Source organism: Amblyraja radiata, chromosome 5 (assembly GCF_010909765.2).
Source record: "Amblyraja radiata isolate CabotCenter1 chromosome 5, sAmbRad1.1.pri, whole genome shotgun sequence".
NCBI classification, from domain to species: Eukaryota; Metazoa; Chordata; class Chondrichthyes; order Rajiformes; family Rajidae; genus Amblyraja; species Amblyraja radiata.
This window is the reverse complement of record NC_045960.1, coordinates 92,802,335-92,816,064: the sequence shown is the minus strand read 5'-3', so window position 1 is coordinate 92,816,064 and position 13,730 is coordinate 92,802,335. Positions and strand designations below refer to the sequence as shown.

Here is a 13,730-nt window from a genome sequence, read left to right as displayed (position 1 = left end):
TCCCTCCCACCTTGGTCCACATAAGATGTTTTTTGTGTGTTTGCAGTCAGTGGTGAAATTCAGTAAAGCACGGGGAGGAGCGGAGGCAGCAGGGGCTGTAGCAACGTGGGCTTTGTGTGTGGGCGGGAGATGAGATAGAGAGAGAGAGAGAGAGAGAGACCACGGCGAGCAAAACCCAACAGCGGAAGACCAGGAAAGGTGAATTAAAATAAGGGGTAAAATCATTGTTGGTAATAAAACATTTTGGGGTGGGGCCACTGGCGGAAAATGCAACAAACTTACAAGCGAGGAGCGTGGGGAGGAGACGAGTTGCGGCTGGACTCTGCCCCACGAAGCAGGAACACATTTCCTCTCCTCACCAGTCTAAAGCGAGTACTGTGTCTACCCTCTCCACAGACCCCTCATCCACACCTTTCCCAGGTGGAGGGGAATGATGGCTACGAGATGGGCCAGAGGGCTGGACATATTTGACATCAAACCAAACTGTGCAGCGATTACCCCCTCATTCTCCCCCTTTCCCGCAGTCCTTCCTTCCCCCATGCGCCCCTTCCTTTCTCCATCCCGCTACTCTCTCTGTACCCCTTCCTTTCTCTTTTCCGCTCACCTTTCTTCTCTCTATTTCCCGTCCATTTCCCCCCTCTCTCCCTTTCTTCTCTTTATTTCCCCTCCCTTCCCTTCTCTCTCTTCCCTCCTTCTTCCCCTCCTCACCCACTCCGCTCCCATGCAGAGGGCAACAATACAGTGGCCAATACAAGAGTCTAAGGGGTTTGACTGCAGCTGGAAGCTGGCGAAGCGACCATAACATGTCCACTAAAGGGGGGGGGGAGGGATTACCCTGCCATCAGCCTTGAGTGTGGGCGATCTCTTGCCCCTTTCCCCCACACACAGGGTGATGTGAGGGGGATCCTTGTCCACTGTCTCTGCCTTCAACCCACAGCGGACAGAGGCAGACGTTCCTTACCCCGCTCCTCGGTCGGTTCTGCTTCCCTCACTCACGCCGCCGGCTCCCAAATCCGCTCCGCTCCGCTCTCTCGCACCGTGGGAGCAGCTCAGACCCCGCCCGGCATGGTCGCGGAGCCCAGGCTACATCAACATGCTGGCGGGATGGCCAGGGCCCGCGATCCCTCTCCTCTCTTGCCGGGGGTATTCCCAGAGCTTTCCCGGTCAGCCTGCGTCCAACGCCCAGATCCTTGCAAGTGGAAGAGGGGAGTAGGAGGGGGCGGGGGAGGGAAGCTCCTCTTCAGAGAATGTGCCAACCGTGTCGGGGAGGGGAGCGGAGAGGAGAGGAGACGGGCAGCACCAAGCGCCGACTCCAGGTCTTGCAGCCGATTCCCGTCCCCTCCGCACTATTTTACGTGACGGGTGGGCGAGGTTTATTTTGCACAAGCGGAGCCCCCTGTCTACGGGGTGGAGGGTTTGATGTATTGCAATCTCTACCAGGCTTTGCATAATGTTCCCTGTCCAGACACAGCTTTCGCCCACTTCCCTTTTTGATTTAACTCAAAGTAATGGATCTTTTTAAGCCTAGATCCTCTTTTTTTGGTGGGGGGTGGATTCACGCTTGAGATCGCCCGCAAAACCAACTCGCGCCTTTAAGGTACAGCAAAAACTCGTTCGCCAAACTGAATCCCGCCTTTCACAATCCATTGAGCTTTGTATTGGAAACCACAATAAATAAACCGTCCCACGATTTATACCACCACCCAGGGCAGGAGTGGCCCATGAATCTTTCAGGGGTTGCTGGCTCCAACATTTTCTGCAAGACATCCGCCCTCATTCCAGCTCCCAGACACACTACATCGTGTTTTCAGTCACATTCACTTGCCACACCACCATTTTGATACTAGATTAATTCATACCAAGAATGTGCTTTATAAGTTAAAATCCAGCGCAGAGTTACATCCACGGCTGAGAACTCCCAGGTTACATCAGACTTGCACATAGCATAACACGCAGTTAGGTTTGCAAAGGCATTCCACTAGCTGTAATTGCCCCAGTCACTGCAGCCGAGTCGGTTCTGACTGCCAGGAGCAAGTCACCCGGGAGGGCAGCGGCATAACTAATTATTGCGAGGGCGGCAAGGTCTGCGTTTCCTAGAAAAGAACGGGGACTCTGACCTGAAATATTAATTTTGATTCATTTTCTATAGACAGATCCTTCCTAACCTGCTGAGTGGTTGTGGCACTTAAAAAATATATATATATTTCTAGGTTTCCTGATCATAGAAACATAGAAATTAGGTGCAGGAGTAGGCCATTCGGCCCTTCGAGCCTGCACCGCCATTCAATATGATCATGGCTGATCATCCAACTCAGTATCCCGTACCTGCCTTCTCTCCATACCCTCTGATCCCCTTAGCCACAAGGGCCACATCTAACTCCCTCTTAAATATAGCCAATGAACTGGCCTCGACTACCCTCTGTGGCAGGGAGTTCCAGAGATTCACCACTCTCTGTGTGAAAAAAGTTCTTCTCATCTCGGTTTTAAAGGATTTCCCCCTTATCCTTAAGCTGTGACCCCTTGTCCTGGACTTCCCCAACATCGGGAGCAATCTTCCTGCATCTAGCCTGTCTAACCCCTTAAGAATTTTGTACGTTTCTATGAGATCCCCTCTCAATCTCAAATTCTAGAGAGTATAAACCAAGTCTATCCAGTCTTTCTTCATAAGACAGTCCTGACATCCCAGGAATCAGTCTGGTGAACCTTCTCTGCACTCCCTCTATGGCAATAATGTCCTTCCTCAGATTTGGAGACCAAAACTGTACGCAATACTCCAGGTGTGGTCTCACCAAGACCCTGTACAACTGCAGTAGAACCTCCCTGCTCCTATACTCAAATCCTTTTGCTATGAAAGCTAACATACCATTCGCTTTCTTCACTGCCTGCTGCACCTGCATGCCCACTTTCAATGACTGGTGTACCATGACACCCAGGTCTCGCTGCATCTCCCCTTTTCCTAGTCAGCCACCATTTAGATAATAGTCTGCTTTCCTGTTTTTGCCACCAAAATGGATAACCTCACATTTATCCACATTATACTGCATCTGCCAAACATTTGCCCACTCACCCAGCCTATCCAAGTCACTAAATCAGGCAAGACTGTCCACGGTCATACAAACATAGAAAAATAGGTGCAGGAGTAGGCCATTCGGCCCTTCGAGCCTGCACCGCCATTCAATATGATCATGGCTGATCATCCAACTCAGTATCCTGTACCTGCCTTCTCTCCATACCCCCTGATCCCTTTAGCCACAAGGGCCACATCTAACTCCTTCTTAAATATAGCCAATGAACTGGCCTCAACTACCTTCTGTTGCAGAGAATTCCAGAGATTCACCACTCTGTGTGAAAAATGCTTTTCTCATCTGGGTCCCAAAGGATTTCCCCTTTATCCTTAAACTGTGACCCCCTTATCCTGGACTTCCCCAACATCGGGAACAATCTTCCTGCATCTAGCCTGTCCAACCCCTTAAGAATGTTGTCATCCAGAAAGGAAATCAGGCACTGGTTCATACGCAAAAGGAGAAAGTGCTGGAGTAACTCACGGGTCAGACAACATCTCTGGGGAACATGGAAGGTGACATTTTGGGTCAACACCCTTATTCAGGCTGAGAGGGGGGTCGACACAGATAAGGGGGAATTTTTTGACAGACAGATGGTTGGAACAAAGGCCAGAGATGAAAACAGTAGGAGTGAGACAAGTTTGGAACATGATCGAGCTGGAAAGTCACATTTTAATTTTGTTTCACATCCCACCCAGGCAGTACTACAACACATCTCTTTTGTCCCTCGTCCCACAGCCCTCATCCTCCCCCTCACATTACACTGACCCAGCTCACTCACCCATTCTCATCCCTCAGCCCAATCCTCATCCCAGACCCATACTCCCATCCAACCCACCACACCCCAATTAACAACCATTCTTTGCTTTGTCCCACTTACTCATCCTCACAATACCCCATCCTCTACTTCCCATCCACAATTCCACCTCTTTCCTCTACCTCCCAAGCCCACCACCCTCTGATCTTCCTAACACATCCTAATCATTCTGTCCACCTTCCCCTCCATTAACCCCTATTCCTACCACCTCACCCTCGCCATTTGTCCCACACCCTCATGCCTCACATTAATCCTTATCCCTCCGCAACTTCCAAATTTCCCCGATTCCCACACTCCCTCTATCTCTGCTCCTCAGCTCAGGGCTCAAACCTTTATATTTCAAGATTCTCCTGTATGGCAAAAAAAAGTTTTTCCCCATTAAAATGTCCAGTATAATATGGAATTATTGGCAGCTTGATTGCGAATACTATGGTGCAGATAATAGGCTGGTAAAATGGTGCAGTACTTAATGGTACTTTCTTCAATACATGGCATCCAAGAAATAATCCCAACGAGCCAAGGGCACATGCAGATTTTTAGAAGTATGACTATGTAGTTAAATTATTGAGCTAGGAACTCTGTCTAAGACACAATCTAGCGATCATTTCAAACCCTACCATGGCAACTGTGGAAATCAACATACAGTTCATAATCTGGGTTAACATCAGTAATGATGACCACAAAATTATTTGTCATTAAAAACAAACTCACCTGGTTTACCATCCACTCTTGGAGAGGAATCCGGCCATCTTTACAATGGGCCTCAGGGTCTCCCGGCAATCTACAAATGCCACGATGATTGATTGTCCAGAGGCTTCTTAAACGTTGCCAGATTACCTGTCTCCACCAAGGAGTCATAGAGTGATACAGTGTGGAAACAGGCCCCTCGGCCCAACTCACTGCCAACAATGTCCCAGCTACACTCGTCCCACTTGCCTGTGCTTGGTCCATATCCCTACAACCCTGTCCTATCCATGCACCTGTCTGTTTCTTAAACTATTGGATAGTCCCACCCTCAATTACCTCCTCTGGCAGCTTGTTCCATACACCCACCACCCTTTGTGTGAAAATGTTACCCCTCAGATTCCTATGAAATCTTTTCCCCTTCACCTTGAACCTATGTCCTCTGGTCCTCGATTCCCCTACTCTGGGCAAAAGACTGTGTATCTACCTGATCTATTCCCCTCATGATTTTATATACTTCTATAAGATCACCCCTCATCCTCCTGCTCTCCATGGAATAGAGACCCAGCCTACTCAACCTCTTCCTATAGCTCACACCCTCTAGTCCCGGCAACATCCTTGTAAATCTTTTCTGAACCCTTTCAAGCTTGACAATATCTTTCCTATAACATGATGCCCAGAACTGAACACAATATTTTAAATGCAGTCTCACCAACGTCTTATACAACTGTAACATGACCTCCCAACTTCAATAGTCAATACTCTGACTGATGAAAGCCAAAGTGCCAAACGCCTTTTTGACCACCTTATCTACCTGCGACTTGACCTTCAAGGAACCATGCACCTGTACTCCTAGATCCCTCTGCTCTACAACACCACCCAGAGGCCTACCATTTATTGTGTAGGTCCTGCCCTTGTTCGACGTCCCAAAATGCAACAAGTCATAATTTTCTGTATTAAATTCCATCAACCATTCCTCCGCTCCGCCCACCTGGCCAATCGATCCAGATACTGCTGTAATCTTTCACAACCATCTTCACTATCTGCAAAGCCACTAACTTTTTGTATCAACAAACTTGCTAATCTTGCCTTGTATGTTCTCATTCAACTCACTGATGTAGATGACAAACAGTAACGGGCCCAACACAAAACACTGAGGCACACCACTAGTCACAGGCCTCCAGTCCGAGAAGCAACCTTCCACCATCACCCTCTGCTTCCTTCCTTGGAGCCAATTTGCTATCCATTCAGCTATCTCTCCTTGGATCCCATGCGATCCAACCTTTCAGAGCAGCCTACCATGCGGAACCTTGTCGAACGCCTTACTTAAGTCCATGTACACAACATATACAACTCTGCCCCCATCAACCTTTTTGGTCACGTCCTCAAAAAATTCAATCAGATTTGTGAGACACGACCTTCCACGTACAAAACCATGCTGACTATCCCTAATCAGCCCTTGCCTGTCCAAATGATTGTATACCCTATCCCTCAGAATACTCTCCAGTAACTTACCAACTGCAGATGTTAAGCTCATCGGCCCATAGTTCCCAGCATTTTCCCTGGAGCCCTTCTGGAAAAGAGGCACAACATTTGCCACCCTCCAGTCTTCCGGCACCTCTCCTGTATTTCAGGACGACTCGTAAATTTCAACCAGTGCTCCGGCAATTTCGACTCTAGTTTCCCGCAATGTCCTCGGATATATCTGACCAGGCCCTGGAAATTTGTCTACCTTCAAACACGACAGTACCTTCAGTACTTCGTCGATGGTAACCCTGACAGCTCTCAAGCCACTTCCAGTGACTGCTCCAATTTCCTCCGTCCTACTGTCTTTCTCCTTGGTAAGTAGAGGAGAAATACACATTTAGTACCTTGCCCATCTCATGTGGCTCCTTACAGAGGTGACCGCTTTGACTCCTGAGAGGTCCCACTCTCTCTCTAGTTACCCTTCTCCCCCTTATGTATTTATAAAATCTTTTGGGATTGTCCTTATTGCTACCCGCCAGAGCTATCTCTGGGCCCCTTTTTGCCCTTCTGATTTCCATTTTTAGTTTACTCCTTAATTCCCCAAACTCCTCCAGGGATGCATTTGATCCCAGTTGCCTATACCTGTTCCATGCATCCTTCTTGTTTTTAACTAATGTCTCAATTCCCCTCGTCAGCCAAGCTTCCTTACGTTTGCCTGCTTTGTTCTTCACTCTAACGGGGACAAACACATCCTGAGCTTTTTTCAGTACACTTTTATAAACATCCCACTTGGCCTTTCCCCTCAAATAACCTGCTCCAGTCAACTTGAACGAGACCTTCCCTCATACCCTCAAAGTTGGCCTTACCTCAGTTGAGCATTTTAACAAGTGAATCCTCTCCGTCCGTATCCACAACTATCTTAAACCTAATCGAACCATGTTTTCAGGCAGTGCCTCCCAGATTGCAACTACTCACTGACTGACAATATTCTTCCTCAGATCCCCACTAAACTTCATATTCCTTAACTTAAAACTCTGCCCTCTGGTCTTAAGACATCCCTGCCATGGAGAAGGATTTCCTACAATCTACACCTCCCATAATTTTGAAACTTCTCAAATGAATTTAAAAAAAAATAAAACTAATCTAAATAATAAAACTGTTTGTTGTTTTTCAGAACACACAATCCCTCCAACACATTTCAATGGGGAGTGCTGAACTTTGACCAGGTTTAGCCTTAAGCAGTAGAAAACTCTTCTGTCTCGATGGACTCCACCTTAACAGCACCAGGATGGCTATAACTAGCAAAAGCAAGGCAGGAGATGCCAATGCAAGCCAATAACAACACTGGACACTGGAACCTGGAGTTAATAAAATAAGTGCTGACAGAGGTGGAAGGTATGGCCTGAGGCATTCGGAGGAAATACACAGCAAAAGGCAACATATAGTGCCCTCCATAATGTTTTGGACAAAGACCCATCATTTATTTATTTGCCTCTGTACTCCACAACTTGAGATTTGGAATAGAAAAAAAATCACATGTGGTTAAAGTGCACATTGTCAGATTTTAATAAAGGCCATTTTTATACATTTGGTTTCACCATGTAGAAATTACAGCAGTGTTTATACATAGTCGTTTCTCCCTCCCCCCATTTCAGGGCACCATAATGTTTGGGACACAGCAATGTCATGTAAATGAAAGTAGTCTTGTTTAGTATTTTGTTGCTTATCGTTCGCACGCAATGACTGCTTGATGTCTGCGATTCATGGACATCACCAGTTGCTGGGTGTCTTCTCTGGTGATGCTCTGCCAGGCCTGTATTGCAGCCATCTTTAGCTTATGCTTGTTTTGGGGGCTAGTCCCCTTCAGTTTACTCTTCAGCATATAAAAGCCATGCTCAATTGAGTCTAGATCAGGTGATTGACTTTGCCACTCAAGAATTTACCATTTTTTAGTATTGAAAAACTCCTTTGTTGCTTTAGCAGTTTGTTTGGGATAATTGTCTTGCTGTAGAATGAACCGCCAGCCAATATGTTTTGAGGCATTTGTTTGAACTTGAGCAGATAGGATGTGTCTATACACTTCAGAATTAATTATGCTACTACCATCAGCAGTTGTATCATCAATGAAGATAAGTGAGCCAGTACCTTCAGCAGCCATACATGCCCAGGCCATAACACCCTCACCAGTGTTTCACAGATGAGGTGGTATGCTTTGGATCTTGGGCAGTTCCTTCTCTCCTCCATACTTTGCTCTTGCCATCACTCCAATATAAATTAATCTTCGTCTCATCTTTCCACAAGACCTTTTTCCAGAACTGTTGCTCTTTTAAGTACTTCTTGGTAAATTGTAACCTGGCCAGCCTATTTTTGCAGCTAACCAGTGGTTTGCATCTTGCAGTGTAGCCTCTATATTTTTGTTCATGAAGTCTTCTGCGGACAGCGGTCATTAACAAATCCACACCTGACTGCTGAAGAGTGTTTCTGATCTGTCGGACAGGTGGTTGGGGATTTTTCTTAGAGAGAATTCTTGTCATCAGCTGTGGAGGTCTTTCTTGGCCTGCCAGTCCCTTTGCAATTAGTAAGCTCACCAGTGCTCTCTTTATTCTTAATGATGTTCCAAACAGTTGATTTTGGTAAGCCTAAGGTTTGGCTGATGTCTCTAACAGTTTTATTCTTGTTTCTCAGTCTCATAATGGCTTCTTTGACTTTCATTGGCACAACTTTGGTCCTCATGTTGATAAACAGCAATAGAAGTTTCCAAAGGTGAAGGAAAGACTGGAGGAAAAAATAGGTGCTGAGAGTTCTCTTATACCTGCATTAAGGAGGCAATTAAACACCTGAGCACTTACAAACACCCGTGAAGCCACGTCCCCCAGACATTATGATGCCCTGAAATGGGGGGGGACTATGTATAAACACAGCTGTATTTACGACATGGTGAAACCAAAATGTATAAAAATACCCTTTAATAAAATCTGACAATGTGCATTTTAACCACATGTGACTTTTTTTCTGTTACAAATATCAAATTATGGAGTACAGAGGCAAATAAATAAATTATGGGTCTTTGTCCCAAACATTTTGGAGGGCACTCTACGTGTAGAAGAGCACAAATAATTTTAAGTGTGTTTCCAAGTCATGACCTTTGTTGATTTCAAACATTAATAAAATATTAATTAGATTAAAGATTGATAGAAAGGTAGAATTCTCAGATTATAATTAATTTAATGTTCAAATATTCATCACAAATACTTTGTACAGATATATAAGGAATAAGTACAAAAGACAGCATATGCTCACTTTCAAAGTTCGAGGAACACTGGTTTGTGAATGTTTAAATTAATAAGATACGTTTGCCAATTTTTATATATCAGGAAAACAATTGACAAACTAGGTCTTCAAAAATCTTGCAAAATGCACATTTTCTAACACTATTTTTAAATACGATTAAAGACAAACACAAAAATAAACCAACTTTCAGCGGGAAGTTGCAGTCAGGGTTTAGAATATGTGCCCTCCAGTTAAATAAGTGGTCATATATTTATCACATGAGTGGGGAACAGCCTAACCATAAACAATCTAATTGACAACAGTATTGTGTCTTCAATAACGCCAACATCATTTTTGTTTTTGGATAGTTAGTTATTTGCACATCAACTCACTTTAAGACATAACATTTATCCTTTCATGCAATCTGGCAAGCACCAGTTAAGCAAATCCTTTTCTCAATTTAGGATCTGCTTAATGCTTAGTATAAAAAGTTACAATCTGAATCATATCAAATTATTACAAAGATTAATTTATTTTTGAGGAAAGACACGAGAAATGGCAGAACTTGCAGAGATGAATTGTAAACGTTCAAGGCAGATGTCGAGAGATGCTGCGTGCACAGACATTGTTTTAAGGTGCTTTAACATAGGTATTTCCATGCTATTTCATGTAAATTATTTCATTATTCTTGTACCTCAATAACCTGCTTGGTCTCATGCACATTGTATGTGAAAGTTGGGAGAATCTCAAGTAGAAAATATTGCACTTTAAATCTAACAACGTGACACATTGCATAATTTACATCAAATTTAAATCGGTGTTACTGAGTTTTAGTCAGCTACAAACTGACTACTTTGAAGGACTGCATATGTGACAGAGTCAAGGAACAGGAAGATAGCAGATTACAATTATGAAATCTGCTCTATAGTATTGTTTTCCTGTTCCATCTTGTCCTGCTGATGAGGGGGGGGGGGGGGGGGGGGGGGACGGACACACCTGATCCTTTTATGGGTATTCTTTGCACTTGGAATATTTACATCTGGGGAGGGAATTCTTCTTTTTCCCCCATCTTCCTCTCAGCCCCACCCCCAAGAGCACCGCGGGCTCCGTTCTTTGCACAGTGACTGGTACAAGCAAATCTGCAGGTAAGTTTTCATCCAGCCGCATAACTGCTAAGGAAGGAAAAGAATATGGGGAGCTTCATCCGCTGTTGATCTTTGCGACACCACGCTATCACGGTTCCGTCGATGTTTGCCGTGTAGAGGTGATGGCCATCACAGGAGAAGGTCAGACTGCATGAGAAAAGATTAAAACCATGAAAGTCAAAGGTACTTTTATCAAAATGTGGTAGCAAATTAGAGATTTTATTCACATCCTTTATCTGTCTGCTGACTTGCAGCACAATTAAAATTATAACTACAAATGTCAAATCAATTTTTCTACTCCTTTTCAGATTTTTTTTTTTTCTCCTGCAGGTTCTTTGCCACAGCCTGGTTTCACAAGGTCCCTCTATTAAATTTTAATAGTTCTACATTCACTCTGCAGTCTCATGGAGCCTAGCACATTTGCTCTTCAGCTGTAGAATCCTCATGATAAACTGTGTAGTCAAATCTCAAGGTGGACCAGTCGAGTTTCCTTGGAGAAAGCTATTGCAAAATCTAGACACCACTGCACAAATTGTTGTTTCATTTCACATCCTAATTGGAAAATGCATAGATACTGTTAGACTTGGGTATTTTTTAAACCCTACTTGACAGTTGAAATATTGAGAAGACTTGAGATACAGCTCAGTGGTCACACTTTCACTTAAGATAAAAGATCATGGTTTCAAATCAAGCTCCACACGGCACGAGCAACAAACAATCCTCTGGAGGAAGTCAGCGGGTCAGGCAGTATCTGCAGAGGGAAATGCACTGTGGACATTTTGGGTCATCCCTTCATCTGAAATTAAGTCTTCATAGAAACATAGAAAATAGGTGCAGGAGTAGGCCATTCGGCCCTTCGAGCCTGCATCGCCATTCAATATGATCATGGCTGATCATCCAACTCAGTATCCTGTACCTGCCTTCTCTCCATACCCTCTGATCCCTTTAGCCACAAGGGCCACATCTAACTCCCTCTTAAATATAGCCAATGAACTGGCCTCAACTACATTCTGTGGCAGAGAATTCCAGAGATTCACCACTCTCTGTGCGAAAAATGTTTTCCTCATCTCGGTCCTAAAAGATTTCCCCCTTATCCTTAAACTGTGACCCCTTGTTCTGGACTTCCCCAACAATCTTCCTGCATCTAGCTTGTCCAACCCCTTAAGAATTTTGTAAGTTTCTATAAGATCCCCCCTCAATCTTCTAAATTCTAGCGAGTACAAACCGAGTCTATCCAGTCTTTCTTCATATGAAAGTCCTGACATCCCAGGAATCAGTCTGGTGAACCTTCTCTGTACTCCCTCTATGGCAAGAATGTCTTTCCTCAGATTAGGAGACCAAAACTGTACGCAATACTCCAGGTGTGGTCTCACCAAGGCCCTGTACAACTGCAGTAGAACCTCGCTGCTCCTATACTCAAATCCTTTTGCTATGAAAGCTAACATACCATTCGCCTTCTTCACTGCCTGCTGCACCTGCATGCCTACTTTTAATGACTGGTGTACCATGACATCCAGGTCTCGTTGCATCTCCCCTTTTCCTAATCGGCCACCATTCAGATAATAGTCTACTTTCCTGTTTTTGCCACCAAAGTGGATAACCTCACATTTATCCACATTATACTGCATCTGCCATGCATTTGCCCACTCACCCAGCCTATCCAAGTCACCTTGCAGCCTCCTGGCATCCTCCACACAGCTAACACTGCCCCCCAGCTTCGTGTCATCCGCAAACTTGGAGATGTTGCATTCAATTCCCTCATCCAAATCATTAATATATATCGTAAATAGCTGGGGTCCCAGCACTGAGCCTTGCGGTACCCCACTAGTCACTGCCTGCCGTTGTGAAAAGGACCCGTTTACTCCTACTCTTTGCTTCCTGTCTGCCAGCCAGTTCTCTATCCACATCAATACTGAACCCCCAATAACGTGTGCTTTAAGTTTGTATACTAATCTCTTATGTGGGACCTTGTCGAAAGCCTCCTGAAAGTCCAGATATAACACATCCACTGGTTCTCCCTTATCCACTCTACTAGTTACATCCTCGAAAAATTCTATAAGATTCGTCAGACATGATTTACCTTTCATAAATCCATGCTGACTTTGTCCAATGATTTCACCACTTTCCAAATGTGCTGCTATCCCATCTTTAATAACTGATTCTAGCAGTTTCCCCACTATCGACGTTAGACTAACTGGTCTGTAATTCCCCGTTTTCTCTCAACCTCCCTTTTTAAAAAGTGGGGTTACATTAGCTACCCTCCAATCCTCAGGAACTACTCCAGAATCTAAAGAGTTTTGAAAAATTATCTGGGGCTACTTCCTTAAGTACTCTGGGATGCAGCCTATCTGGCCCTGGGGATTTATCGGCCTTTAATCCATTCAATTTACCTAACACCACTTCCCGGCTAACCTGGATTTCACTCAGTTCCTCCATCTCATTTGACCCCCGGTCCCCTGCTATTTCCGGCAGATTATTTATGTCTTCCTCAGTGAAGACAGAACCAAAGTAGTTATTCAATTGGTCTGCCATGTCCTTGTACCCCATGATCAATTCACCTGTTTCTGACTGCAAGGGACCTACATTTGTTTTAACTAATCTTTTTCTCTTCACATATCTATAAAAGCTTTTGCAGTCAGTTTTTATGTTCCCTGCCAGTTTTCTTTCATAATCTATTTTCCCTTTCCTAATTAAGCCTTTTGTCCTCCTCTGCTGGTCTCTGAATTTCTCCCAGTCCTCTGGTAGGCTGCTTTTTCTGGCTAATTTGTATGCTTCATCTTTTGTTTTGATACTATCCCTGATTTCCCTTGTTATCCACGGATGCACTACCATCCCTGATTTATTTTTTTGCCAAACTAGGATGAACAATTGTTGTAGTTCATCCATGCAGTCTTTAAATGCCTTCCATTGCATATCCACCGTCAACCCATTAAGAATCAATTGCCAGTCTATTTTGGCCAATTCACGTCTCATACCCTCAAAGTTACCTTTCTTTAAGTTCAGGACCCTTGTTTCTGAATTAACAATGTCACTCTCCATCCTAATGAAGAACTCAACCATATTATGGTCACTCTTGCCCAAGGGGCCACGCACAACAAGACTGCTAACTAACCCTTCCTCATTACTCAATACCCAGTCTAGAATAGCCTGCTCTCTCGTTGGTTCCTCTACATGTTGGTTGAGAAAACTATCCCGCATACATTCCAAGAATTCACTTGGAATGCATTCACTTGAAAAGTCGACTAGTCCATTTCCCTCCACAGATGTTGTCAGACACAGAGTTAC

The 13,730-nt window shown here is 44.5% G+C and overlaps 2 protein-coding genes and 1 long non-coding RNA gene across 4 annotated transcripts in view; 1 reads left to right on the top strand and 2 right to left on the bottom strand.

Annotated features, from left to right (window-relative positions):
- gng4 (G protein subunit gamma 4) overlaps positions 1-1,978 on the bottom strand; it is a 23,189-nt gene extending 21,211 nt beyond the window's left edge. Inside the window, exon 1 of one of the 2 annotated variants that reach the window (XM_033021773.1) lies at positions 1,860-1,978. The gene's annotated coding sequence lies outside the window, so the exon portion shown is untranslated. Of the gene's footprint in view, positions 1-961; positions 1,337-1,859 lie in introns of those variants that run through there. The other variant, XM_033021772.1, reaches the window with a different exon arrangement.
- Positions 324-13,730, top strand: LOC116973566. The gene is made up of 3 exons (XR_004412078.1): positions 324-575; positions 2,032-2,034; positions 13,719-13,730. It is a non-coding gene; the product is annotated as an uncharacterized LOC116973566 (long non-coding RNA).
- The window catches only part of lyst (lysosomal trafficking regulator), a 212,164-nt gene continuing 207,669 nt past the window's right edge, over positions 9,236-13,730 (bottom strand). Inside the window, exon 54 of the mRNA XM_033021759.1 lies at positions 9,236-10,592. Within this exon, the coding sequence (XP_032877650.1) occupies positions 10,454-10,592 (139 nt within the window). The 3' untranslated portion in view covers positions 9,236-10,453. The remainder of the gene's footprint in view (positions 10,593-13,730) is intronic.